Source organism: Phyllostomus discolor, chromosome 7, assembly GCF_004126475.2.
Source record: "Phyllostomus discolor isolate MPI-MPIP mPhyDis1 chromosome 7, mPhyDis1.pri.v3, whole genome shotgun sequence".
NCBI classification, from domain to species: Eukaryota; Metazoa; Chordata; class Mammalia; order Chiroptera; family Phyllostomidae; genus Phyllostomus; species Phyllostomus discolor.
The window spans coordinates 63,140,991-63,166,215 of NC_040909.2; the positions used below are offsets into that span (position 1 = coordinate 63,140,991).

General features: G+C 39.9%; 1 protein-coding gene across 1 annotated transcript in view; it reads right to left on the minus strand.

The window, feature by feature from the left end:
• Positions 1-25,225, minus strand: part of FRMD4B (FERM domain containing 4B) — a 196,586-nt gene that overhangs the window by 95,452 nt on the left and 75,909 nt on the right. Inside the window, 2 exon segments of the mRNA XM_028517963.2 lie at positions 4,568-4,652; positions 20,819-20,911. Of these exon segments, the coding sequence (XP_028373764.1) occupies positions 4,568-4,652; positions 20,819-20,911 (178 nt within the window).

Consider the following 25,225-nt stretch of genomic DNA (forward strand, 5'->3'; position numbering starts at 1 on the left):
TGATTTGATCTTCTGCTTCATCTAACCTATTATTTATTCCTTCTGGTGTATTATTTATCTCAGCGATTGCATTCTTTATTTCTGACTGATCCTTTTTCATGGTTTCTATGACTTTTTTCATGCTGTTGAGTATCCTTATAATCATTACTCTAAATGTTTTATTTGATAAATTGTTTACCTCCATTTCATTTAGCTGTTCTGGAAAATTCTCTTGTTTTTTATTTGAGGTGTGTTTCCTTTTTTTCCCATTTTGGCTGATTTCTCTATATTCTGCCTTAGAATGCTAAACTAATCAGCCACTAAACTGAGCAGTTGTTAATCTAATCAATCTATAATCAGAAGTCAGGTTTAAGTGCCACAGGGTGGGGCAGAGTAATTCTTGCAAGTGGGGGATTGCCTCCCCTCAGGCTGATACCATTTGGAGAAGCATGCTCTGCCTTGGAGAGACGGCCCTGGCAGTTTAGGGGATGACTTACCACATGGATCCTGGGGGCTGTTCCCTCAGTTCCCTCCCCAGAGCCACCAACCTCAGAGTCTCCTCAAGCATCTCTAATCCAGTCTTCCTTCCCTTTACTGGCACCCAGGGTACTGACTGCAAACAAAATTTTGTGCTTTGCCCTTTAAGAGGCTCTCTGTGTCTCCATCCATCTCTTCCTGACCAACAGAACCTTTGTTGCTTCCCACGGCTGGATGTTATTGGGGTTCCTTTTTGGCTCTGTTGCTATAGGCTGGGGAGCCCAGATTGGGGTTTAGACCCTACACTTATCAGGGGTAATTCTCTTGTCTCTGAAATATTCCTCCACCTGTGGGAGCTCAGACAGCCCTCTTGCATCTCTTCTGCACTCCCTACCAGTCACATTGTGGTAAAGTGTTTTCTTCTGTCTCTCCATGGTTATAAGGCTTCTCTCCTGTTAGTGTTGGTTATTCAGAATGATTTCTCTACAATTTAGTTGTGATTCCAGATTGGTCCTAGAAGGAGGTTAGTGTAGCTTCCACTTACTTCTTTGCCATTTTGGATCTCTCAATAATTTTAAAAGGATTTAATTTGTACAATGTTCTTTGACCACAATAAGATTATGTTAGAAATAAAAAAAGAAAGATCTCTAAAAATTCCCAAATATTTGGAAACCTTCTAAATAACAATAGACCAGTAAATATATAACAAAAAGAATTTGAACATATTTTGAAGTACATAAAAATGAATATACAGTGCAGAATTTGTGGGATGTCATGAAATCAATACTTAGGGGGAAATACTATAGTACTAAATGCCCATATTGAACAAGGAACATTTAAAATTAGTAATCTTAACTTCTATCTTAAGAAACTAAATAGGAAGAAAATTAAACCCAAAGGAAGGAGAAGAAGGGAAATAATAAAGATGAAAGATAAAGACAATAAAGATCATAGCAGAAATCAATGAAATAGAAAAATGTAAAACAACAGAAAAAATAATTTAAAGCAAAACCTGGGTCTTTGAAAAGCTCTAAACTGACAAACTTCTAGCCAGACTTATTGTAAAATAAGAGTGAAGACAGCAATTATTAATATCAGAATTGAGAGAGGTAACAGTTCCATAGACTGTACATGTCAGAAGGGTAATAAGGAAATACTATGAACAATCATGCCTATAAATTTGACAACTAATAAAAAAGTGTTCAGATAAGAATGGAAGAAGTAAAACTATCTTTATTAGAAGATGTCATGATCATTTATAAAGAAAATATGATGGAATCTACAAAAAACTACCAGAAGTAATAAGTAAGTTTAGCAAGATTTCAGGATTCAAGATCAATTGCAAAAATTAGTTGTATTTCTATATATTAGTAATGAACATTCAGAAATTGAAACCAAAAGATAGCATTTAAAATCATGTCAAGTAACATGGAAGACTTAAGGGCAAATCTCACAAAAAGACCTACACACTGAAAACTATCGAACACTGCTGAGAGAAATTCAAGGTGGTATAAATAAATGGAGACATATGTTGTTAATTAGTCTGATGACTCAATATATTGAACTGTCAATTCTTTCTACACTGATTTATAGGTTCAGTGAAATCCTAATAAAAATCTTAGCATATTTATTTTTTGTAGACTTGACAAGCTGATTCTAAAATTCCTATGGAAAAAGTTAGAATAAATAAAACAACTTTGAGAAAGAACAAAATTGAAATTTGTTCGTATTTCAAAACACATTATAAAGCTGCAGTAATCAAAACAGATGTTATTGGCTTAAATGTTGACCAATACATCAGTAGAATGGAATAGACAGTCTGGAAATAAACACACATACATGGACAACTGATTTTTGAAAAAGCTTAAAGGCTATGCAATGGAGAAATGGTAGTCTTTTCAATAAATGGTGCTGGAACAATTATATATGCTCATGCAAATAAAAAAAAACCAGAGCTCCAACTCATATTTTGTACCATAGATAAAAATTAACTCAAAATGGATCACAGACCTAAATGTAAAACTGAAAACTCAGAACTTCTAGAAGAAAATATGGAAAAAAATCTTTTTGGCCTTCTGTTGGGCAAAGTTTACTGAGATACAATATCAAAAGCACAATCTATGTAAAAGTGCATTGATAAAATGGGCTTCATCAAAATGAAAGCCTAGTCTTTGAAAGACATTAAGAGAGCAAAAAGCAAATCACCGACGGGGAGAAAATACTTGCAATCCATATAACAAATGAAGTACTTGTATCCAGAATACGTACACTCTGAGAACTCAGTAGAAGGAAACGAACAACCCAAAGAAACTGGGCAAAAGATCAAACCTAGAGAAGACATGATGGTAAATTAGCATGAGAAATGCTCAATATCATATGTCATAAGGGAAATGCAAATTAAAACCACAGTGTGATATCACTGCATACCCATTAGAATGGCTAAATGAAAAAGAATAACAATGCCAAGTGTGTAAAAGGATGTGAAAAAACTAAGACTCTCATGCACTGCTGGTGGGAATTTAAAATAGCACACCACTTTGGAAAACAGTTTTGCATTTCCTTAAAAACTTGAACATATATCTACCATATTATCTAGCCATTCCACTCCTAGCTAATTACCCTTGAGAAAAGAAAGTATACATATTCTTACAAAGATTTGTACATAAATGTTCATAGAAGATTTATTTGTAATAGTCTCCAAATTAGTACAATCTAAATGCCAACAGGTGAATGGACCACTTCATAATGTATAAGTGTATCAGATTATTACATCATACCCCTTAAAATTACACAATGTTATATATCAATCATATATCAGTAAAGCTGAAAAAAATGGAAAAAATACAGATGAATGGATAAACTATTTAAGGTATAGCCATACAATGGGCTACTATTCAGCAATCAAAAGGAATGGACTACTGATACATGCAACAATTATGGATGAATCTGAAGATAATTTTGAAAGAAGACAAAAAGATTATCTACCATATGGATGCATTTATATAAAGCTCTAGAAAATGTAAACTAATCTATTGTGAGAAAAAGTAAATCCTGTAGTGGGTGGATATATTCCCTATCTTGATTATGTTAATGATTTCCTAGTTATTGTGTATGTCAACACTTTAAAGATTATATAATTAAATGTGTAAAGTCAATTATATCTCAATAAACTTAAAAAAAAACAAAAAACAAAACTCTGCTCTTGCCAAGCCTCACACCAATTGAAGCTATGTGTGTTCAGTGGGCCATCCCTAACATTTTGGGAGCCTAGGAGATGAGCACAAATGTGGGTGCTCTAACCCACAGCCTTTCTCCCTTGTCTCTCCAGGCCAGACACCACCCACCTGTCCTGGGCACTTTCAGATTTAGGGGAATACATGTATATGAGCAGAAGAGGTTCACCACAGCCCCGGAAACAGGCTTGGGGTCTGAGGTCCTGAACACTGAGGCCATAACCTGAAAGGCAACACTGGAGGTGTTTAAAGTAATGCTAGTCTGCAAGGGGATAAGACAGGAACTGAGCATGTTTCAAACATAGCAATGTAACATGGCTACAACATTCAAACATGGAGTCATTTTCTAGCAATAAGTGTTTATTGAATTTTACAAAAGAAGTCTGTCTTTGATGAATTGGATACATATAAAACAATTTAATACATGTAAAAACATTTTTTAAAAAGATTCTTCACTGTAAGTAACTGCTTTAAAACACCTGGATCTGAGAAGAGGCCCCTAAACTCTCCTTGGTTTGAGTTGTGCTGAATGTGGGGCATACTCTGTTAAAAAGATTTCTGGTGTGACTTTTGGGAAGTTGCAATCACAATTTGATCGATGTATCTTTCTGCCTTTCTGGGTTTTTCTGTGTGGAGTATTAGCTGCATTGAAAGTAGTAGTGACTATGTGAACATGACTCCTTGACAGATAGCTGCCTTCCTCACTCAGAATTTGAGAAGAGCTGCCATTTTGGGGGGGTGAGGCTGGGGTAGGAAAATCAACAATAAAGATTATGGCTTTTTTTTTTCATTTGAACATGAAAATACAGGCAGCACCATTTCTCCCTACACCTTCAGTCTGTGTGGACTCCTTCCTTGAAGATAACAGGCTTCCTTACCTTGTACACACAGGACTTTGCATTCAGGAAAAACAGCTCCACAGTGGTTTTGTCCTTTAAAAATGATATGCTCTCAATGTAAAATCTGAAAAATAGTAACACAAATTTGTTTCTTCAGATGTTTTTCCTTCTCTTGGCATGATTTCATTTCCTTATTTAATTTCTTCCAGAGCAATGAGAGAATTTTGAGAAACCAGTAGATGTTGTACATTTTGTCCCCTTTGCAAAGAAATCTGCAACATATATGTATGTAGGTGAATGTTTGCATATATGCCGATAATCTCTTAGGTTTTTGTGTGTTGGAAGGTGAGTTAAAGTGAATCCACAGGGGCATCCAACAGCAAACCCCACTTTCCCTGTGGGGCCCATTCCTTGACACACATTCTGGGAGCTTATAACACTTCAGACAGCTTCAAAACAGGCCCAAGTGAGCTTTGAGGGTTGAAAGCAGAGGTCAGCTGACTAAGCACTATGTAATTGAACCTTGAGGCCTGCAGGCAGTGCAGTGGTTTTCAGACATGTTTGGTATGAGGGCCCCACGCCTACCGTCTACCTACCCTCTTCCAGCAGGAGAGTTTCATCCTCCTCCTTCCTAGTCATCCTTTCAGGCTTTGGGCTTTCCCAGAGCTGGAAGCCAGATTCTCAGTAGTACTTAACCTTGGTCTTTTCTCATGCAAATCAGAGCATTCTGGGCCCCATCTCCAGATGGGGCTGGGGTCACTCTCCCCATCCCCTTTCCTGGCTTTTGCTTGGCCAAGAGATTGCAGGTCTCTTAGGAGAGCTGAAGAGAGGAGAGGAGAGTCCTTCACAATATCTGTTTTCATAATCCTGATAGGATGAAGCTGGGGCCTCTGGGGTGAGGGAGTGGGCCATCCAAGGCTCTGTTTTTCTCAAGAGTTGGAACCCAGCTTGACTAATGCAGGAAGAACATAACATCCCAAGACGATTTACAGCTTGGGTCCTGAAAGAGAATTTACTCTCAAATGGTTGAGAGTCTGGATAAAGCTAGCCTGCAAAATCATGCCAGGCCTTGGACATTTGCTTGCCCCTCACCAGTCTTCAACAATGACAAAACATTTAAGAAGTAAATAAAACTAAAAAAGGCCATGGAAGATTTTATCACTGAGATGGTAAAATTATTTGAAGAATTTCACCTCTAATGTTGAATCATCAAGGGAAATTACAGGAAGAGAATAAATCCATTATATTGCACATACCAGGGTTTGTCTTGCTTATAAGTGAGATTAATGAAGATTGATGAGTGTTAGGTTTGTAAGAGGAAAAAGTTAAGGATTAAGGTAGAGAAGTCCAGAAGGGTTGGGGGAAATAGCTTTGGAATCAGAAAGATCTAGAACATAGAGTCTTTGTGTCTTTTCTAAAATGGGTTTTATGACTGCATTTCACAGGGTTTTGGGAAGAATTAAATGAGATAATATATTAAAGTACTCTATACAGTTTAACAATTAACACCTTTTTAAACAAACTATTTAACAAATTTTTGACAAAAATTTACTTTCTGGAATTTAACACTTCAGGTTTGAGTCTAAAATCCTTAGTACACAGAAGGGGATAATGATGCTTACTTAGGAGGGTAATTTAAATGAGATATACATAAAGTACCCAGTATATTGCTTGTCACACAAAAGGGATTCAAAAACTTTTAACAGCAAAACTTGCAATATGTTAAAACAGTTTAAAGGACATGATGGGATTTGAATTATATCTGAAAGCTTGGATAAAACAATATTCTGCAAGATAAAAAGAAATCCAGATGGGGAAAATACTGTAGGTAAAGAGCATCTCTTTTGGGTGATAAACATTCATAATTTGGCTTTAACCAAGGCAGAATTCTTTATAATTTGGGTATTCTCCAATCAATTTAGTTTCTCCTGCCCTGGCCACTGCTGGACAGACCAAGGCTAGTCACCTGACTCAAGAGCAGCCTTTGCAGGATGAGGGGTGTGGGTTGTAGCAGAATGGGTGAACGAAGGGCCTTGTTAGAAGATCCTCTTCAGTGAGGCAAGGTCTGGACACAGCAATCATACATAATCTCTCAGAGAGAAGGTCAAGAGGGAAATGGTGGAAGCAGAGAGGCTTTGCATAGCAGCCATGAGTCAGGGAAGGAACAGATAAAAGTCAAGGGCAGGAGCTGATGGAGCAGAATGGAGAGCAGTGAGGCTGCGATGGTGGACACAAAGCATGGGACCTGGAATGACCTCTGTCACTCAGTTTCTTGCAGCTTGAAGGACCTTCTGGTGCAAGTAGGTGGTGGTGGTTTCCTGGTTTCTTTGCTTTTTAAAATTTTTTAGTTCTTAATAAATCTTTAATCATTGAAGAGGTATTTTCTTCTTTTTTAATGTATTTTATTGATTATACTACTACAGTTGTCCCATTTTCCCCTCTTCACTCCCCTCTGCCCTGCTCACCCCCTCCCACCAACATTCCCCACCTTTAGTTCATGTCCATGAGTCGTACATACAAGTTCTTTGGCTTCTACATTTCCTATACTATTCTTACCCTCCCCCTGTCTATTTTCTACCTACCATCTATGCTACTTATTCTCTGTCCCTTTTCACCCTCTCTCCTCCTCCCACTCCCCTTTTGATAACCCTCCATGTGATCTCCATTTCTGTGTTTCTGTTCTTGTTCTAGTTGTTTGCTTTTGTTTTAGGTGTGGTTGTTAATAATTGTGAGTTTGCTGTCCTTTTACTGTTCACATTTTAACCTTCTTTTTCTTAAATAAGTCCCTTTAACATTTCATATAATAAGGGTGAGGGTGAACTCCTTTAACTTGACCTTATCTGGGAAGCACTTTATCTGCCTTTCCATTCTAAGCGATAGCTTTGCTGGATAGAGCAATCTTAGATGTAAGTCCTTGACTTTCATGACTTGGAATACTTCTTTCCAGCCCCTTCTTGCCTGCAAGGTCTCTTTTGAGAAATCAGCTGACAGTCTTATGGGCCTTCCTTTTTAGGTAACTATTTCCTTTTCTCTTGCTGCTTTTAAGATTCTTTCCTTCTCTTTAATCTTGAGTAATCTAATTATGATGTGCCTTGGTGTGTTCCTCCTTGGGTCCACCTTCTTTGGGGCTCTCTGAGCTTCCTGGACGCCTATTTCCTTTGCCACATTGGGGAAGTTCTCCTTCATTATATTTTCAAATAAGTATGCAATTTCTTGCACTTCCTCTTCTCCTTCTGGCCACCCCTATGATTCGGATGTTCAAACATTTAAAGATGTCCTGGAGGTTTCTAAGCCTCTCCTAATTTTTTTTGAATTCTTGTTTCTTCATTCTTTTCTGGTTGGATATTTCTTTCTTCCTTCTGGTCCACACCATTGATTTGAGTCCCAGTTTCCTTCCCATCACTATTGGTTCCCTGTACATTTTCCTTTATTTCACTTAGCGTAGCCTTCATTTTTTTAATCTAATTTGTGACCAAATTGAACCAATTCTGTGAGCATCCTGATTACCAGTGTTTTGAACTGTGCATCTGATAGACTGGCTATTTCTTCATTGCTTAGTTGTATTTTTTCTGGAGCTTTGATCTGTCTTTTCATTTGGGCCAGTTTTTTGTTTTGTTTTGATGTACCTGTTACATAGTGAGGGGTGAAGCCTTAGGTGTTCACCTGGGTGGTGCAACCCACATTGCTACAGTGTGACGATGTTGTGTGGAAGGGGTCCAAGAGGGAACAATGGCACTTGCTCCGCTCTCTGCTGGCTTTCAGTCACGTCCCCCACTTCCCACCAGCAAATTGGGCCCTTCTGTGTGATTCCTGTGTGGGTGGGTTTGTGTATGTTCTAGGACCCTGTGGGTCTCTCCAGTGAACTCTCCTGTGAGGCTGGGAGTTTCTCTCAGTGGCTCAACCCCCAACAGGTATTTTCAATCAGAGCTTTGTGGCTTTATTTCCCCATGCTGGGGCCCTGGGTTGCTCAGTCCATCCACTCCCCAGTTGTTTCTCCCAGTTTACCTGCGCATGGATGAGGGATCGCTCAGCCCACAATCCGCTGCCTCATTGAGTACTCTTTGCCCAGCTGCTTGTTTTCTTTCCTCCTACCAGTCTGGATGAACATGTCTTCTTTAACTCCTTGGTTGTCACATTTCCATACAGTTCAGTTTTCTGTCAGTTCTGGTTGTTTTGTTTCTAAATTGTTGTCCTTTTTTTGGTTGTGCGAGGAGGCACAGTGTGTCTACCTATGCCTCCACCTTGGGTGGAAATCCCTTTCTTTGCATTTGCATTGTGTACTTTTATTTCTTTCCTCTAAGAAATTGAGCAGGTTCAGCAGTAGCATCTCAGCTAATGTTTCCTGAGCTCTCTGATGGCCTGGCCATGCCTAATGCTTTCCATGTGCTTTGTTTAATTCTCACAACAACCCCAGAGACAGATATCTATCATTATCCCCACTTCACAGATGCAGAAACTGAGTTTTAGAGCTGCATCTACATGGGAGGGCAAGGTCTCAATTTGAATCCTTGGGACTCCATACACAGTGCTCTTAGGTGAACCTCCTCCTGACCACCTCTCCTCATTCAACCAGCATTTAATGCAGGAAGCTAAGCCCTAGGTAGCTGGGTGCAGCTCAGACACAGTAAAATCAAACACAAAAACAAGATCACTGCAATGTTCCCTAGGTTAACACATACAAGTATGCTTGCTATCCAGTGCTGCAAAAACAGAACAAGAACGAGTGTGGGGGGGGGGGGGAGTGAAATAAGGTGACAGGTTTGCAATTCACATACAATACACCTTTTTAAAATTCAAAGGAGTAGTCTCAGAAGGAAGTGATCTTCTTGTCCTATGAAAATCTCAGGTCAGATTGACAGAATGCACAATCTGTTTTTTTTTTTTGTCAAAATTGGTTAATTATTTTACCTTTCACTTTTGATTATTTCTATATATATCTAGCAGAGAAGGAGTGTATTAAAAGCATAACCTCAAAGAATTTTCACACTAACAAAGTTCATAATAATTCCTTAATATTTAAAATCTAGTCATTGATTTTTTTCCTTATCTCCAAAACTTTTTTTAAATTTGTGTTTGTGGTCTACAGCAGGAGTCACATAGGCAAAAAGCTGTGAGGGTTACTGGCTAATGCGAAAGAGGAGAGCACATTCCTTCTACTCAGCTCAAGCTCAGTCTCCAAGGCATGAGCATGTGACTGAGCCAGACCAGTCAGATTCTTTCACTTGGGAATATCAATATAATTAGAATGACTTGAAGATCAAAGATGGTTGGAGCCTATTGTTCTGCCATCAATACCTTGATGAAATCTTCCTTTGGTTTCTGCTCTGTAGATCTCTGCCTAGATTCATACCTTTTCTGAGGCCTGGTAAATTCAGTTTTTCTTCAATTCTGTTCACCACAATGGGTTACTGTTGCTGGCAACCAAATGATTGAAATTAACAGTGGCCTTCCCATGTGCTAGGGACAACACAACTCTGCATGCATCATTTCCCTTAATGTTCAGTACAAACAGATGCTGTAGATAGCAAATTATAAACCTATTTTACAGTTGAGAAAACTGAGATTTAGAGCATTTTCTCAAAACCATATAGTGGAGCCATGATTAGAGAACTAAAGCCTATCAAACTTCAAAGTTCATATTCTAAGCCAATATGATATAATGCTTTCCTACAATAATAAGTACAATGAAATATAACATGTACACAATGAAATGAGGCCCAAAGGAGGGATACAATGAACTCAGCTTATGATTTAAGAAGGAGAAGACTGCCAAACTGAAATCCATAGGACTAAGTATAAGTGTCCTCTGGGACAATTGAGCTGAGTCTTAAACAATGCATGAGTTCACCAGGTAATGAAGGGAAGAGGGGCCTTCCAGGGAAAGGGCATATTAGCCAGAGCAATCCTCTTGCTAGTCTTCAAGAATTTAAGAAACCATATGCAGGGAAACGGGTGGCTGAGTACCAAATCACTTGTGGCTTATTCAACTCTGAACAGACACCTTTTTACTAGAAACTGGGTTGGCCTTGCTCCTGAAGCCCAAGCCCCTGACTACACTTTAGTTCTAGTAATCAGGTCCCTATCCTGTTTCCTACCACTTTCTGGTGACTCATCCTTCTGCTTTCTACCTGTCTGCCTTGGTATCCAATTACCTGCTTGCTGAATTCATGATCCCATTTCTCCCTCAAGGGGACCACTGTAATTATTTCATATTTATAGAGTGTATGAAGAGTATGAATGATCATCTGGGAGAATGACTCCCAGGTGCACCTATCAACATGTGCCATGAACTGAAAACCAAATCTAGGATTTCTTAATCAAATGAAAGGAACTACCCCAGACTCATAAAATAAGTTTTTTGTTTCAGCCCTTTTTGGCAGAAGGATACTATTTCCTTTCTGCATGCTTACTGTGAGCATTTTCACTAAGATTTTGTGGAGATAAAGCCTATGGTTAAATATTCAGCATCAAAATGAACCTAGGCTTTTTGACTAGTAATATGTTTTGAAGACAAATCTCATACAGAGTAACAAAATTTCTTAAGAAGAGAATTTGTTTGGGGAGGTTTTGTCTCTACTTTTCACACTCCTCCCATTATCATTTTCCCCCTTTCTTGATGGGACAGGTGTTCACCTAACCACTCATCAGCGATAATAGAACATCACACCTGAATGACATGACAGAGATGGCTTGGAGGGGAGGCAGACCTGTTAGCCAGGTGACAACACACGTATGTCACAGAGCGGAACACTGATTGTTTGCATGGGCTATCATTAGCTGTCTCTTATTTGTAGGTGGCTACCATTTTTATTGTGCCACATTTACTCATTATGGTCAAAGTCAACACAATGGATTTAGAGAGATACTATTGGGTTGGCCAAAATGTTTGTTTAGGTTTTTTTTTGTGTGTGATGGCTCTAGTAGTGCTCAGTAGTCTTTAAATTCACTCAAAACAATTTTGTTAGATTGTATTATGACAGCTGACTATCAGCGTGCATTTAAACAAAATATCAAAATTGGTGAATTTTTGTGCAGCTATTTTAATGTTGAAGAGGGGAGAAAATACAAAATTTTCAGTGTGTTATGCTTTATTATTTCAAGAAAGATAAACATGAAACTGAAATGCAAAGAAAAGATTTGTGCAGTGTATGGAGAAGGTGCTGTCACTGATCAAATGTATCAAAGTGGTTTGTGAAGTTTCTCGGTACTAGACATTTTGGACAAAAATTCTTTTCTGTGGGGGTGTCTTATGCATTGGAAGATATTTAGCAGTGCCCCTGGTCTCTACCCTCTAGAAGTCAATAGAAGGAGATAGCTGACATACTAAAAATGTCCAAATCAATAAAGTTATTGGTGAAAATAAAAAACATACCTTTGATTTTACAAAAAAACTAAAGAGACTTTTTTGCCTACCCAATAATTTGAACCTCAGCTCCAACACTGATGGGTCTTGGGGCCTTGGGACAGATGCTTGGATTCTCAGTGTCTCACCTTCCTTACTTGCTCCACAAATCAGAGAGAGCAGAGATGTTTTATTTCATTTATTTATTTTAAGTATATTTTTGATTATGCTATTACAGTTGTCCCATATTTTTCTCCCCTTTATTCTCCTCTGCCCTGCACCCCATTCACATCAGCAGTCCCCACCTTAGTTCATGTCCATGGATCATACATATAAGTTCTTTGGCTTCTCCATTTCCTATACTATTCTTAACCCTCCCCTGTATATTTTGTCTCTACACTTTATGCTTCTTATTCTCTGCATCTTTTCCCCCATTCTCTGCCTTTCTCCGCTGATAATCACCCTCCATGTGATCTCCATTTCTGTGATTCTGTTCCTGTTCTAGTTGTTTGCTTAGTTTGTTTTTGTTTTTAGGTTTGGTTGTTGGTAGTTGTTTGTTGTCATTTTACTGTTCATAGTTTTGATCATCTTCTTTTTCTTAGATAAGTCCCTTTAACATTTCACATAATAAGAGCTTGGTGATGATAAACTCCTTTAACTTTATTTTGTCTGGGAAGCACTTCATCTGACCTTCCATTCTAAATGATAGCTTCACTGAATAGAGTAATTTTGGATGTAGGGCCTTGCATTTCATGACTTGGAATACTTCTTTCTAGCCCCTTCTAACCTGCAAGGTTTCTTTTGAGAAATCAGCTGATAGTCTTATGGGAACTCTTTCGTAGGCAACTGTCTCCTTTTCTCTTGCTGCTTTTAAGAGTCTCTCCTTAATTTTAATCTTGGGTAATGTAAGTATGATGTGCCTTGATGTGTTGCTTCTTGGATCCATTGTTTTTGGGACTCTCTGAGCTTCCTGGACTTCCTGGAAGTCTATATCCTCTGCCAGAGTGGGGAAGTCCTCCTTCATTATGTTTTCAAATAAGTTTGCAATTTTTTGCTCTTCCTCTTCTCTTTCTGGCATCCCTGTGATTCAGATGTTGGATTGTTTAAAGTTGTGCTGGAGGTTCCTAAGCCTTGCCTCAGTTTTTTTGAATTCTTGTTTCTTCATTCTGTTCCAGTTGAATATTTATTTCTCCCTTCTGCTCCAAATTCTTGATTTGAGTCCAGGTTTCCTTCCCTTCACAGTTGGTTCCCTATTTTTCTTCTTTATTTCACTTTGCATAGCCTTCACTTTTTCCTCTATTCTGTGACCATACTCAACCATCTCTGTGAGCATCCTGATTACCAGTGTTTTGAACTGTGTATCTGATAAGTTGTCTATCTCTTCATTGCTTAGTTCTATTTTGGAGTTTGAATCTGTTCTTTCATTTGCCCCATATTTCTTTGTCTTGGCACACCTGTTTGTTGTAAGAGGTGGAACCTTAGGTACTCACAAGGGCTGGTCAATCCAAGTCGCTGAGTTGTGGTGCTGTATGTGGGGAGAGGTCAGAGAGGGAACACTGCTGCATGCTTGGCTCTCAGCAGGCTTTCAGTCATTTCCCCCACTATCCACCAGCAAATTGGGCCCTTCTGGTGCTGATTCCCAGGAGGGTGGTTTTGTGTATATTCTGGGACCCTGTGGATCTCTCCAATGAACTCTCCTGTGAGGCTTGGAGTTTCTCCTGCTGCTGAAACCCCCACAGACTTTTCAGTCAGAGGTTTTGAGGTTTTCTTTTCCCTCACTTGAATTCTGGGTTGCACAGTCTGCCTTGTTCCCCAGTTGTTCCTCCCAGTATGTCCACATGCAAATGTGGGACTGCCAGCACCACCTTGCCTGCCCAGTCCTTCAGCTCCTGGCTTGCTGCCTATCCTCTCCACTCTGGTCACCTGTCTCTGCCCCTCCTACCAGTCTAGATGAATGTTTCTTCTTTAACTCCTTGGTTGTGGGACTTCCATACAATTCAATTTTCTGGCAGTTCTGGTTGTTTTTGTTTTTAAATTTTTTGTTGCCCTTCTTTTGGTTGTGTGAGGAGGCAAAGTGTATACACCTACACCTCCGTCTTGGCTGGAAGTCTATTTTATTTATTTTTTAAGATTTTATTTGTTTATTTTTAGAGAGAGTTGAAGGGAAGGAGAAAAAGAGGGAGAGAGAAGTATTGATGTGTGAGAGATAATCAGTTGCCTCTTGCTTGCCCCCAAATGGTGACCTGGTCTTCAACCCAGGCATGTGTCCCAGCTGGGAATTGCACTGGAGACCTTTTGGTTTGCAGGCCGGTACTCAATCCACTGAGCCATGCCAGCCAGGTTCAGAGATGTTTTAAATGTGGTCAACAGTCAGCAGCCAGTGCATAGTGGTGATTATTACTGTATCATTGTTATTCCTCTACTGAGGGACTGTAACAAAAGGTGATGACTTAGTTGAAAACTTCTTTAAAACTTAACTATAAAAGCAAGAATGGAAATTCCAGGTGTCCCTCCTGAGATCTTTTTTTCAAGGAAGCAAAATGCTACAGAAGCACTGATTTTGACACAGAATGGGCAAATACTGTGAAATGAAAACTGTTCTGACCAGTTATGACTTTTCCTTCCCAACTGGGCATATATTCTTTGAGTTCCAGGGCCTTTGCTATGTCTGAGTGATATCTCAGACAAGAAGGTAAATTGGCAAGGGCTGCTCAATTATTTTGTGTTCTGAATGATGTTGAATTTGTGGCTGGCATCCAGTGAGGGATAAATTAAAACACCTCATTCAGCCATTGTGGGTAATTTTTATCACTCACAATGAGTGGCCACCTGCATAAATAGATTTTGATCAGATTCTAATTCACATTCTGATCACGTTCATTGCTTGTAATTACCCTGCAACATCATAGACTGACTTAATAATGATGCTGAAGATAGCAGTGTAATTTAAGTGTATTTCACTTTTTTCAGGCTATTATGTTGTACTCTGGGAGTCCCATAGGATCCTTTCATCTCTGAAAGGGGTGCAGTCCTGGCGACTTCCCTGCCAGGAAAACTCTTCCTTGCTTCTAAATTTCTAGGAACAGCCAGGAGGACCAAAGATGACCCTTCAGGTAAGCTTGTGGAAACCTGCCCTCTGTGCCTCTCCCACAATGGTACGTTTTCTGAGTTCTCCAGTGAAGAGCTAGAGGCCCAGGAAAAGAAAGTCTTGCTGTGACCTGTCCAAAGGGGAGGGAGTCTTCTTCCCCAGGCAACTATTAAACATCAGGGTCATAGGCAAATTCCAAGTGCTTGCTTCTTCCCTTCAAAATTGCAAAACAGCCTGCTCCCTCACTCCAGAGGAAGATAGAAAGTGTGCTCTGTGAATGAGGCAGGTAGGGGACAGGAAAGGTAGGCTCAACAGGGAAGGTAGGGCTGGGCCTGGTGAATGATGAAGACAAAGTGAATGGGTTAGCCCCAAGCCAGACAGTCCCAACACTTTCATATTCAAAGCCATATGTCACATTACAAATGTTTTACCCACTGAATGTGGTTGAAGCAGTCTCTAATATTTATATCCTAAAAACGGTTAATGTTTATCGAGGTTCTACATTACATGCTAATGCCTATAATCCTCTGAAACCCCCTTTACTACAACCAGTTCCAGCTCTGTTTTATAGATGAAGAAATAGGCCCATAACGGGGCCAAGAGCCACACAGCTCTCAGTAAATGGAAGAGCTGGGACTGGAACCCAAGAATGATGCTAATGCACTGGTTCTCTTTGGGTGGGTGAAGTGCACATGGCAATAATGTTAGACATATTTGGTTGTCTTGATTTGGAGGGTGTTACTGACATCTTGAGAATAGAGGCCAGGATGCTGCAAACATCCTATGTATAGTATAGCTACTTACAGCGAAGTTATCTGGCCCCAAATGTCAATAGTGCCATTATTGATAAACCCTGCACTAAAAGCCAACCTTTTCACTTCTGCATCCTACATCTTTTTTTCACCCCTCACAATCCTGATTCTTTCCTTCTGCATTTTTGGTGTCACTCTGAGGACAGATTGCAGAGAAGACTGAGCATATTTCCACAAATGATGCCTGATGTTGGGTCAGGGAGCATACAAATATACAATCCTGTAAGAAACTGGAATCAGGATTGAGCATGAGTTTTGAAAGATTCTGTGCCTTCCTGGAACTTTCATATGAATTAGGAATCTTGGATCCTCACAGATGGAGGCTGCTAACCAATTGCCTGGAAGTTCAAGAATGGGTTAGGTCACTTAGGTCACAGAGGATATTAAGACAACTGATAGCGCATTCTCCGGGTTCTGGGGTATCGTGCATTCAGGTGGGAGTGTGGTGGGTGTGCAAAGAGCTCTGGCTAGCTCACCCTCAAATAGCCTCTGGTGATCCATAAGAGGAATGACTCATTTCTCTTGGGTTTTTAGTCACATTCCTTCCCTAAAAGATAAATTTCCTGTCCTCTTCTTATTGTAAATGACCAACTCTTTGATAGCTTTAAAATAACTCATGGCCATAAAGTCACAAACCTTTTAACTTCTCTTCCTTCTATCAGTCAGACTTCCACTAAAAAATGATCAAGTTATATATTCATTGTAGGAAAAAATATATAGACAAGCAAAAAAAAAAAAAATCATTCCTACAATTGTTCTATTGGAGATCGACTACTGTTAACATTTTTAACTTTATTTTCCATCCATCTAAATAAGTGCAATCATGCCGCACATCCTGTTTTGTGATCTGCTTACTGGAAGCACCTTTCCATATTCACCAGAGCCTTTATCTGTGAGATTGTATTCCATACAGTTGGCTCTCTTTAAAAAAAATCAGGACAAATGATGATGACCCATGGGTTTGCTCATGATGCTTCCTTGAGTTAAAGTCTTTCTAAAGGCTGAAACTTCCAGAACCAGGGCTGGGTGCACTAAAAAGGCACTCAGCTGTCTTTCAAAGACTCTGTGTTTGCAGCTACTTTGACAAGAGAGGTGGCAATTTCTTTTACATCTCTTACTAGAACTTGCACTAATGTGGTGACTTCTCAGGCTTGAGTGTCACAGACAATGCTTCAGGGTACCTCTGATGGTCCCTTATAGCCCTGGGGCAGAGAAAAGGTGACTTGGAAAGAGGAGGAGGGGAAGAGGAGGGAGAAGGGGAAGAGGAGGGAAAGACTAGAAAGAAGAAAAGAACACTAGAGGTATTCAGAAGAATGGGGGTGAAAGATGTCAAGATCTTGGCTTTGCATGTGGCTGAGCGGTACCAGCCTGAGCTACCTCCACTTGCCCTCCCTGGAGGGAATGGGAGCTTTTCTCATGAGGTCACACCAAGTCCCTATTCTCTGATTTAAACTGTTGCTCACTCACTATCAAGCTTTTCAAATGCTCACATCTGGGCTGCATTACCAAAGAGGCCAATGTGTTTGGGGAAGATAATTTACTCAGCAGATAACAATAACAAGCTCCAGCCCGAGAATTCCACCACCATCCAGAGGGAGTTGGGACTCACATGGAAATGGAGACTTGGTTAAATGAATTATGGTGTATAAATAAATTACGGGTCACTGGGACACACATGTCATGTACATATTTAGCATATATCATTGAGATATTATAACTGAAGAAAAGACAACTGTTTAATAAAGGGGGAACTAAGTACCCTCAACCTTAAATGTTTTCTTTGCTCCACGCAGAAGCAGCAGGCATTTCTAAGCTGCTCCCTGCATTCTGGGAAATAATAGCCAGGAGAAAGTCTTACCTCCCAAAGCTGTAGGACTCCAGGGCTTAGTTCAGGAATCAATTAGCCATATTTAGCCCAGTGCCTGACCCAAGGTTAATGCTATAGTTCAATAGAGAGGAAGGTTCTGGAGAGAAAAACTAGTATATTTTCTGTTTTTCAAAAATGCTACAATGAAAAAAGGTGGTATTTTATTATGCTTACATAATACTTTGCAAAATAATTTTGTGCCTCCTGATCTCTCTTTACTACTCACAACCAACTTGCCCAAGACCATGCTCACCATCTCCAGGGCACCAGAATCTGGGCCAGGAATGTGGGTGGGTCTGGGGATTTGGGGGTTGGAGGGGCGTGATTGTGTCATTTGAAAAATTTCACAGGATAAGCTCATATATCCCCTCCCTGGGAGAAGCTCTGAAAAGTAATGTACTTTTCATCTAATCTCTTTCACCAAAGGGACCAATTATTCACTATAAATATGCTGTAACTTACTGAACCTATCTTCACTGTTGGCATTGGATACTTTCCTTTCTCCCTGTGCATTGACAACTCAGTGGCTGCACAGCTTGGTGCCCATGAATGAGGCTGTCACCGAAGTTGCAGTGCACACAGCTTACCTTGCTGATGGGAGAGGTAATGAAAATGACCCTGCTATATTGAGAGGTCTTGGGTGTTTTCAGAGGTTCCTATAGTGACCAGATACCCAACAAAGTCAAACACTGTTGTTGGTTCTGTTCTTCAGGGAATATTTAGTAATGCTGGCAACCTAGAGATTGGTGCTGGTGTCTGCTGTGATGTAACTATCACCATCCATTCTGTTTTCTTGAAAGAGGAGGTCAGAGGCCCCCTGAAAGCATGACTTCACCAAATTCACAGCAACCAAATTGGTAGGACCTCTAAGAACTACATTTCATTCAATGACCTCTGTCAAGTTCCCATAATTTTTTGGTGTGTGTTTTTGCTTGATCATTTCTTTAATTAAATTGGAGTTGCAACAAGTACTTAATTAGAATAATAACAAAGACTATTATTATCTCACTATTCTGTTGGGAAGAAGAATTAAGTGAATAATTAAAAACTTTATAAGGGTGTTAAACATGAAGTCATCATGCCAAGTGATTGTGGGGCACTCTAGAGATAATACTAAGTAAGTGCTGAAATTCAGGGACAAGCTGCAGGATACTCTGGCATCTCAGGAACTTGCTCCAAAAAGATAGGGTGGCTTTATGATGACTGTACAAAAGGGAAGACATAGTTTCCTCCACTAGTATTTTGAGACCAATGGTAGACCAGATAATAGCTGTCAAAGAACTAGAACACAGGCCTGGTTACTAAATATGTGGCACTTGTTAAATTCTCTGAAGATGTAACACTTCCACTAAGTTCTCCACAAACACTGCATGTGTGCACAAAGATTGGAGTACCTGAAATTGAGATGCTTAATAGGAGACTGGATAGCTCAATTATGGAAGCTCAAAAGTAGATTTTTTTTCTACCTAATGAATGATTTTGAAGTAAAGAAATAGTTACCAAACAACTTATAACCCTTATTTTTCTTTAAGAAGGGGAATGAATTGGGGGTAGAGGTTCAAAAAGAAGCATGGCAGAGAGTAATTTTTATTTTTCACAGTACACTTTTATGTAGTTGGAAATGTTTACAGTGATAATTCTTTGTAAAAAACCTGATATATGTTGAGCCATTTTCCCTACATAATACAAGATTAAAATTTCTTTATCCTCTGACCCCTGTTTTATTACTAATAGAATTTTTTCCTCTTCCTTGCTGGCTTATGTTTGTCTTTTTTTGCATTTCCATGGACACAAGCAGTGGACTCATGTCACACTGCTTCCAAGAAGCTCCTGTGTTTTTCTTTTGGATTTCTGTGCATTTTTCCATACTGGCTGCATTCCTAGACAAATTTCCATTATACTCTCCATTCCTGGGGTTTAAAAATGTAATTTCTGGTGGTGAAAAGAAATTCTAAACCAGATTTCAGAGCAGAAAGCAGAAATCAAATTGGGGTTGTCACCACTTCATTTACTGAGTAAAGAGTAGCTACCATCTACAATCACCATCAATTCCGATTATAAAAAGATCCTTAAAGAAAAAGGGAGGACAACTTATTACCACACTTTTGGATTTCATGGAACACACTGAAGTTAAAGAAAAAAAGTGTGAAAATCAACATGATTTTCCTTAATCATAGTATAAAACCCCCACAAAAGAAAAATAAGAAGCTTCCACTATCATGTCATAAAACAAAGTACATTTCAACATCCAAAAAATAACATAAACTCAAACTAAAGGAATATTTTTCAGGTTGATATAGATTTATGGTAAATCTATTATCTTAGCTTATTTTATCATATTTGGCTTCAGACCAGGAAAGCAAAATTTATCAAATTCAGGATAGTGGGGAGAGGGGCTTTTAACAAAATTGGTAATGTTTTATTGCTTAAGCTAGATACAGGGACATAACTGTTACTATTCATAACATTTCATTTATCTTAGAGTGTGAATAATTAACATGAAAAATATTTCCATCATGGCCTGGTTTTAAGAAATCAGAGATTTAATTAAAATATCCATTGCAGGAGGAAATGACCCATCCCCTGTTCCCCACCCCTGGCATGATTACACGACTTACTGAAGCAGAGCTCAGGGAACAGTCAAGGACTACACTGTTCTTGGAAGTCTCTCTGTCTGCCTGCTAGCTGACTTCATATTTCTGCGGTGCTAAAATCATTCTTTCAGTGAGCATTTGTTTGCATTTTATCTTCTATTCAAATTAAAGGTGTGAAATTATATAAATTCAATTATTTCCACAGTTTCTATAAAGCATTCCTACAGAAAATGTAATTATAAAAGTTTGCCATAATTCAAATATAAAAATTGTAAAGTATGTTATAGTACCTATGTTTTTCAAACATAGGTACTATAAATTATAGGTACTATAACCTAGGTACATAGATTTTTAAATTGATCCAAGATGATTTGAGTAATAAAGGTAGGTGATTCTATCCCTTCATCTTCAAAGAAAACCATTCTTGTATGGTAACTTGGTCCCCAGACTAAGGAAGTAGAGAATCTCTTTCACATAATAGTATTTTGATAGGTTGCTTCTTTTTTAAATTCTTGATCTCTGATTACCAGAATTTTTCTTTTTTTAAAGGGAGGTAGGGGATGTTGGGTGTGTCTATAGATACATACCTCACAGCAAAGTACAAAATGGTTGGGCCTGGTTTTTTGGGCAAATCATGGTCAAGAACTCGGTGATCTAACTGCAACCAGTTCTGCTGACCTCTGTGAGAGAAAAGCAAAAAAACAAAACAAAAAAATGGTTAAATAGAAAATTGGATAAAGGTTCAATAATACATTGTGTTGGCAAAGTTGTGGAGAAACAGTTATTCCCATACACTAATGGTAGCTATTTAACCTGTTACGACTAGTAATGAGGACAATTAGCAATTTCTATAAAAATTATAAAAGTGACTGCCTCTGCATCAGCATTTCCACTTCCAGGGGTTTATAAAGATAAACTTGCATGTGTGGAAAATGACCTGCATATGAATTCACTCACTGTAGCATTGTTCATAATAGCAAAAAGGCTCAAAACAACCTAAATGTCTAACAGGATATTGTTTTAAGAAATGAATTTAACCTGAGTGATAAAATACAATGCAGCCATACAAAAGATCAACACTATCCAAGTGTTGATTAAAAACTTACTTTGAACAATATCCAAGATGTGATATTAAATGAAAAGGCAAGATGCATAAGACTAAGTACAGTATATTACTATATTTTAAAATAAAAAATAGGTATACATATTGGTATGCATGAATATATATGAATATCTAAAAACATATCTCTGAGAGGTTAAACAAGAAATAACAGGGACTTCTGGCCAAGATGGAGACATAGGTAGACACAGCGTGCCTCCTTGCACAACCAAAATAATGTCAGCCACAATTTAAAAACAAGATAACAACCAGATCTGACAGAAAATTAAAATGTATGGAAGTGAGACAACCAAGGAGTTAAAATATACACATTCATTCAGACCAGTAGGAAGGGAGGAGTCAGGAGGCTGGGTTGGGAGAGGGGTCGAGGCACAAATAGCAGTGGCACCAAGTGTGTAAGGCATCCCAGGTGCAAGACCGCTGCAGGCAGATCCTGGGCGTGCAGGCTGCTGGCAGACCCAGCGAGGTGGCGACTGTGAAGCAAGGCATTGTACACATGGCACCTGGCTGTCCAGGCAATCCCACATTCTTGGGCAGATAAACCAGGTGAAACTGGGCAGCAAGACAGATCCAGCAACTCAGGGTCCCAGCTCCAGGAAATAGAACCTTGGGACACTGACTCAAAAATCTGTGGGGGTTGAGGCGCAGGGAAAGACTCCAAGCCTCACAGGAGAGTGCGTTGGTGACACCCACAGGGTTCTAGAGCATACACAAGCCCACCCATGGGAATCAGCACCAGAAAGGCCCAGCTTGCTTAGGGGAAGCAGCGGAAGGGACTGAATTCCAACGGAGAGCAGAGCAAGCACCATTGTTCCCTCTCAGACTACGCCCCCACTTACAACGTCACAACCCACTGACTGGGCTGCCCCACCCTGGTGAGCACCTAAGTCTCCGTCCCTCATACATAACAGGTGCAACCAGACCCCACCCCCCCAAAAAAGAATGGCCTGAAGGGAAGATCAGATCAAAGCTCCACAGCAAATACAACTAAGCAACCAAGAGATAGCTAACCTATCAGATGCATAGTTCAAAGCTCTGGTGATCAGGATGCTCACAAAACTGGTTGAATTTGGTCACAAATTAGATGAAAAAATGAAGGCTATGTTAAGTGAAATAAAGGGAAATGTACAGGGTACCAACAGTGATGGGAAGGAAACTGGGACTCAGATCAATAGAGTGGACCAGAAAGAAGAAAGAAACAACAAAGCAGAAAAGAATGAAGAAACAAGAATTCAAAAAATGAGGAGAAGCTTAGGAACCTTGAGGACATCTTTAAACATTCCAACATCTGAATTATAGGGGTATCAGAAGGAGAAGAGGAAGAGCAAGAAATTGCAAACTTATTTGAAAACATAATGAAGGAGAACTTCCCCAATCTGGCAAAGGAAATAGGCTTTCAGGAAGTCCAGGAAGCTCAGAGAGTCCCAAAGAAGTTGACCCCAAGGAGGAACACACCAAGGCACATCATAATTACATTACCCAAGATTAAAATTAAGGGGAGAATCCTAGAAGCAGCAAGAGATAAGGGGACAGTTACCTACAAAGGAGTTCCCATCATCCTGTCAGCTGGTTTCTCAAGAGACCTTGCAGGCAAGAAGGGGCTGGGAAGAAGTATTCCAAGTTATGAAAGACAAGGACCTACATCTAAGATTGCTCTATCCAGCTAAGCTTTCATTTAGAATGGAAAGGCAGATAAAGTGTTTTCCAGATAAGGTCAAGTTAAAGGAGTTCATCATCATCACAGCCTTATTATATGAAATGTTAAAGGAACTTATCTAAGAAAAAGAAGATAAAAACATGAATGGTAAAATGACAGCAAGCTCACAATTATTACCAACCACACCTAAAACAAAAACAAAAACAAAAACAAACTAAGCAAACAACTAGAACAGGAACAGAACCACAGAAATGGATATCACATGGAGGGTTATCAACAGGGGAGAGGGAGGAGGAGAGAGGGGGAAAAGGTACAGAGAGTAAGTAGCATAGATGGTAGGTAGAAAATAGACAGGGGGAGGGTAAGAATAGTATGAGAAATGTAGAAGCTAAAGAACTTATGACACATGGACATGAACTAAAGGGGGAAATGTGGGTGGGAGTGGGTGTGCAGGGTGGAGGGGAGTGAAGGGGGGAATGGGACAACTGTAATCGCATAATCAATAAAATATATTTTTTAAAAAGAAATAACACTTGTTTTTTCAGAGACCAAAAACCAGATGAAATTAAGTATATCAATCTTTGAGCAAAGATGGCAGTTTTGCCTGAGGGAACATGATTCTCTGTTTCTGTGCAGGGGAGAGAAACTTGCGGATTGGCGGAGGAACAGAGCAAGTGGCCTAGGTTACCAAAACATTTTTGAAAACAGGACATCAAAAATTATAGTGGACATTGAAAAACCAGATGGTAAGGAGACTGCTTCAGGACAACAGGGACCCAGGGATCAGCAACGGGACCAGGGGGGTTGCAACCCCCACGCCCGATGCTCCCGGGTCTGCCTCAGGGCACCCGGGAAAGTGGAGTCGCTGCTCCCTCCCTGGACAACGGGGGTTGAGCAACACCAGGGGAGACCTTGTGGCTTGAAGGCACAGAGAGGGGAGTTGGACTGGGAGACCTGCAAAGTTGGCCTGCAAGCACCCACCCAGAGCCCTGGGAGAAGTGAGTGCCTCTAGCTGGCATGACCAGGAGCAGCCTGGACGTGCGCCTGCACCCCCAGCCTGGTGGGAGTGTAGATCTCTGGAAAACCCAGACCTTGCAGTCCTGAACAAGGAAAGGGCATGGGCATTCTCGGGTTTCTGGAGCTGGCGCCGGTGAACTGTGGAAGTGCACGCCCCTTTGGGAATCCTGACTCTCGTGCTGTGAAACTGGAAGGGACGTGGCACTTTGGGGGTTCCTGGTGCCCGAAACAGGGAAATTGGTGGAAGTGTGTGCCCCTTTGAGATCCCCAGAGCTTGCACCGTGAATCCAGAAAAGATAAGGGTGCTTTCTGAGAACATAGAGCCCACCGTGGTGAAATTTGGGAGAAGGGCGCATCTCCTTGCAATCCCTGGAGCTTGCACCATGAACCTGGAAAAGAGGCAGGTGCTCTTCAGGGTCCTGGAGCTCGGGAGACCCAGCAGTGAGCTCCAGAGAGCGTGCTCGGGAGTGCCCAGGGTCCTGCAGGGGGAAGTCGGATTGGCTCTGGGGAGAGCGCCCTGCTGGCCCTGGGGACAGTACCTGAGAGACTGACTGAGTTTTGACTGGGAAGAGTGATAAGCATTCCAAACACCCCTCAGCATGCTGAAGCCAGCAAGGCCAGAAAAACTGGTCTGGCCAGTTAGAAACCAACTTGAGTGTTTTTTTTGTTTGTTTGTTTTGTTTTGTTTTTGGCTATTGTTGGTTGATTGATTTTATCTTGTGCTTTAAGTGACTTTTTATTTTTCAATTTTTATTATTTTTATATCTCTCAATCCCTTATGTTTCTCTTCCATTCATCCTAGTATTATTCCTTCCACTCCAAATTTATCTCTCCTGCACTCCATCTTCTGCTTTTTTAACCTTTTTTTTTTGAGCTTGCAAGGTACTGCAAATTTGTATCTTTTTCTCACTTTTCTGACATTTTTTATTTTAATAATATTTTGGAATTCTTTTCCTTTCTGTACAATCTTCTTTGCTTGGCTGGTTATACTCTCATTTGATAGGTTCCCCCTGTTATCTCAGTCATAGTGTGTTGATAATTTACTATCCTTCATTTGTGTTCCATTAGTACACTTCTCAAGGTTCTACACTCCTTATTCTTGTTATCTAGATCTCATAGATTCTGCCACATGTTTGTTGCTTTAATATTACTGTAAATAAGACCTAGTTCATACAATTGTAAATAGTACTCAACACCCCT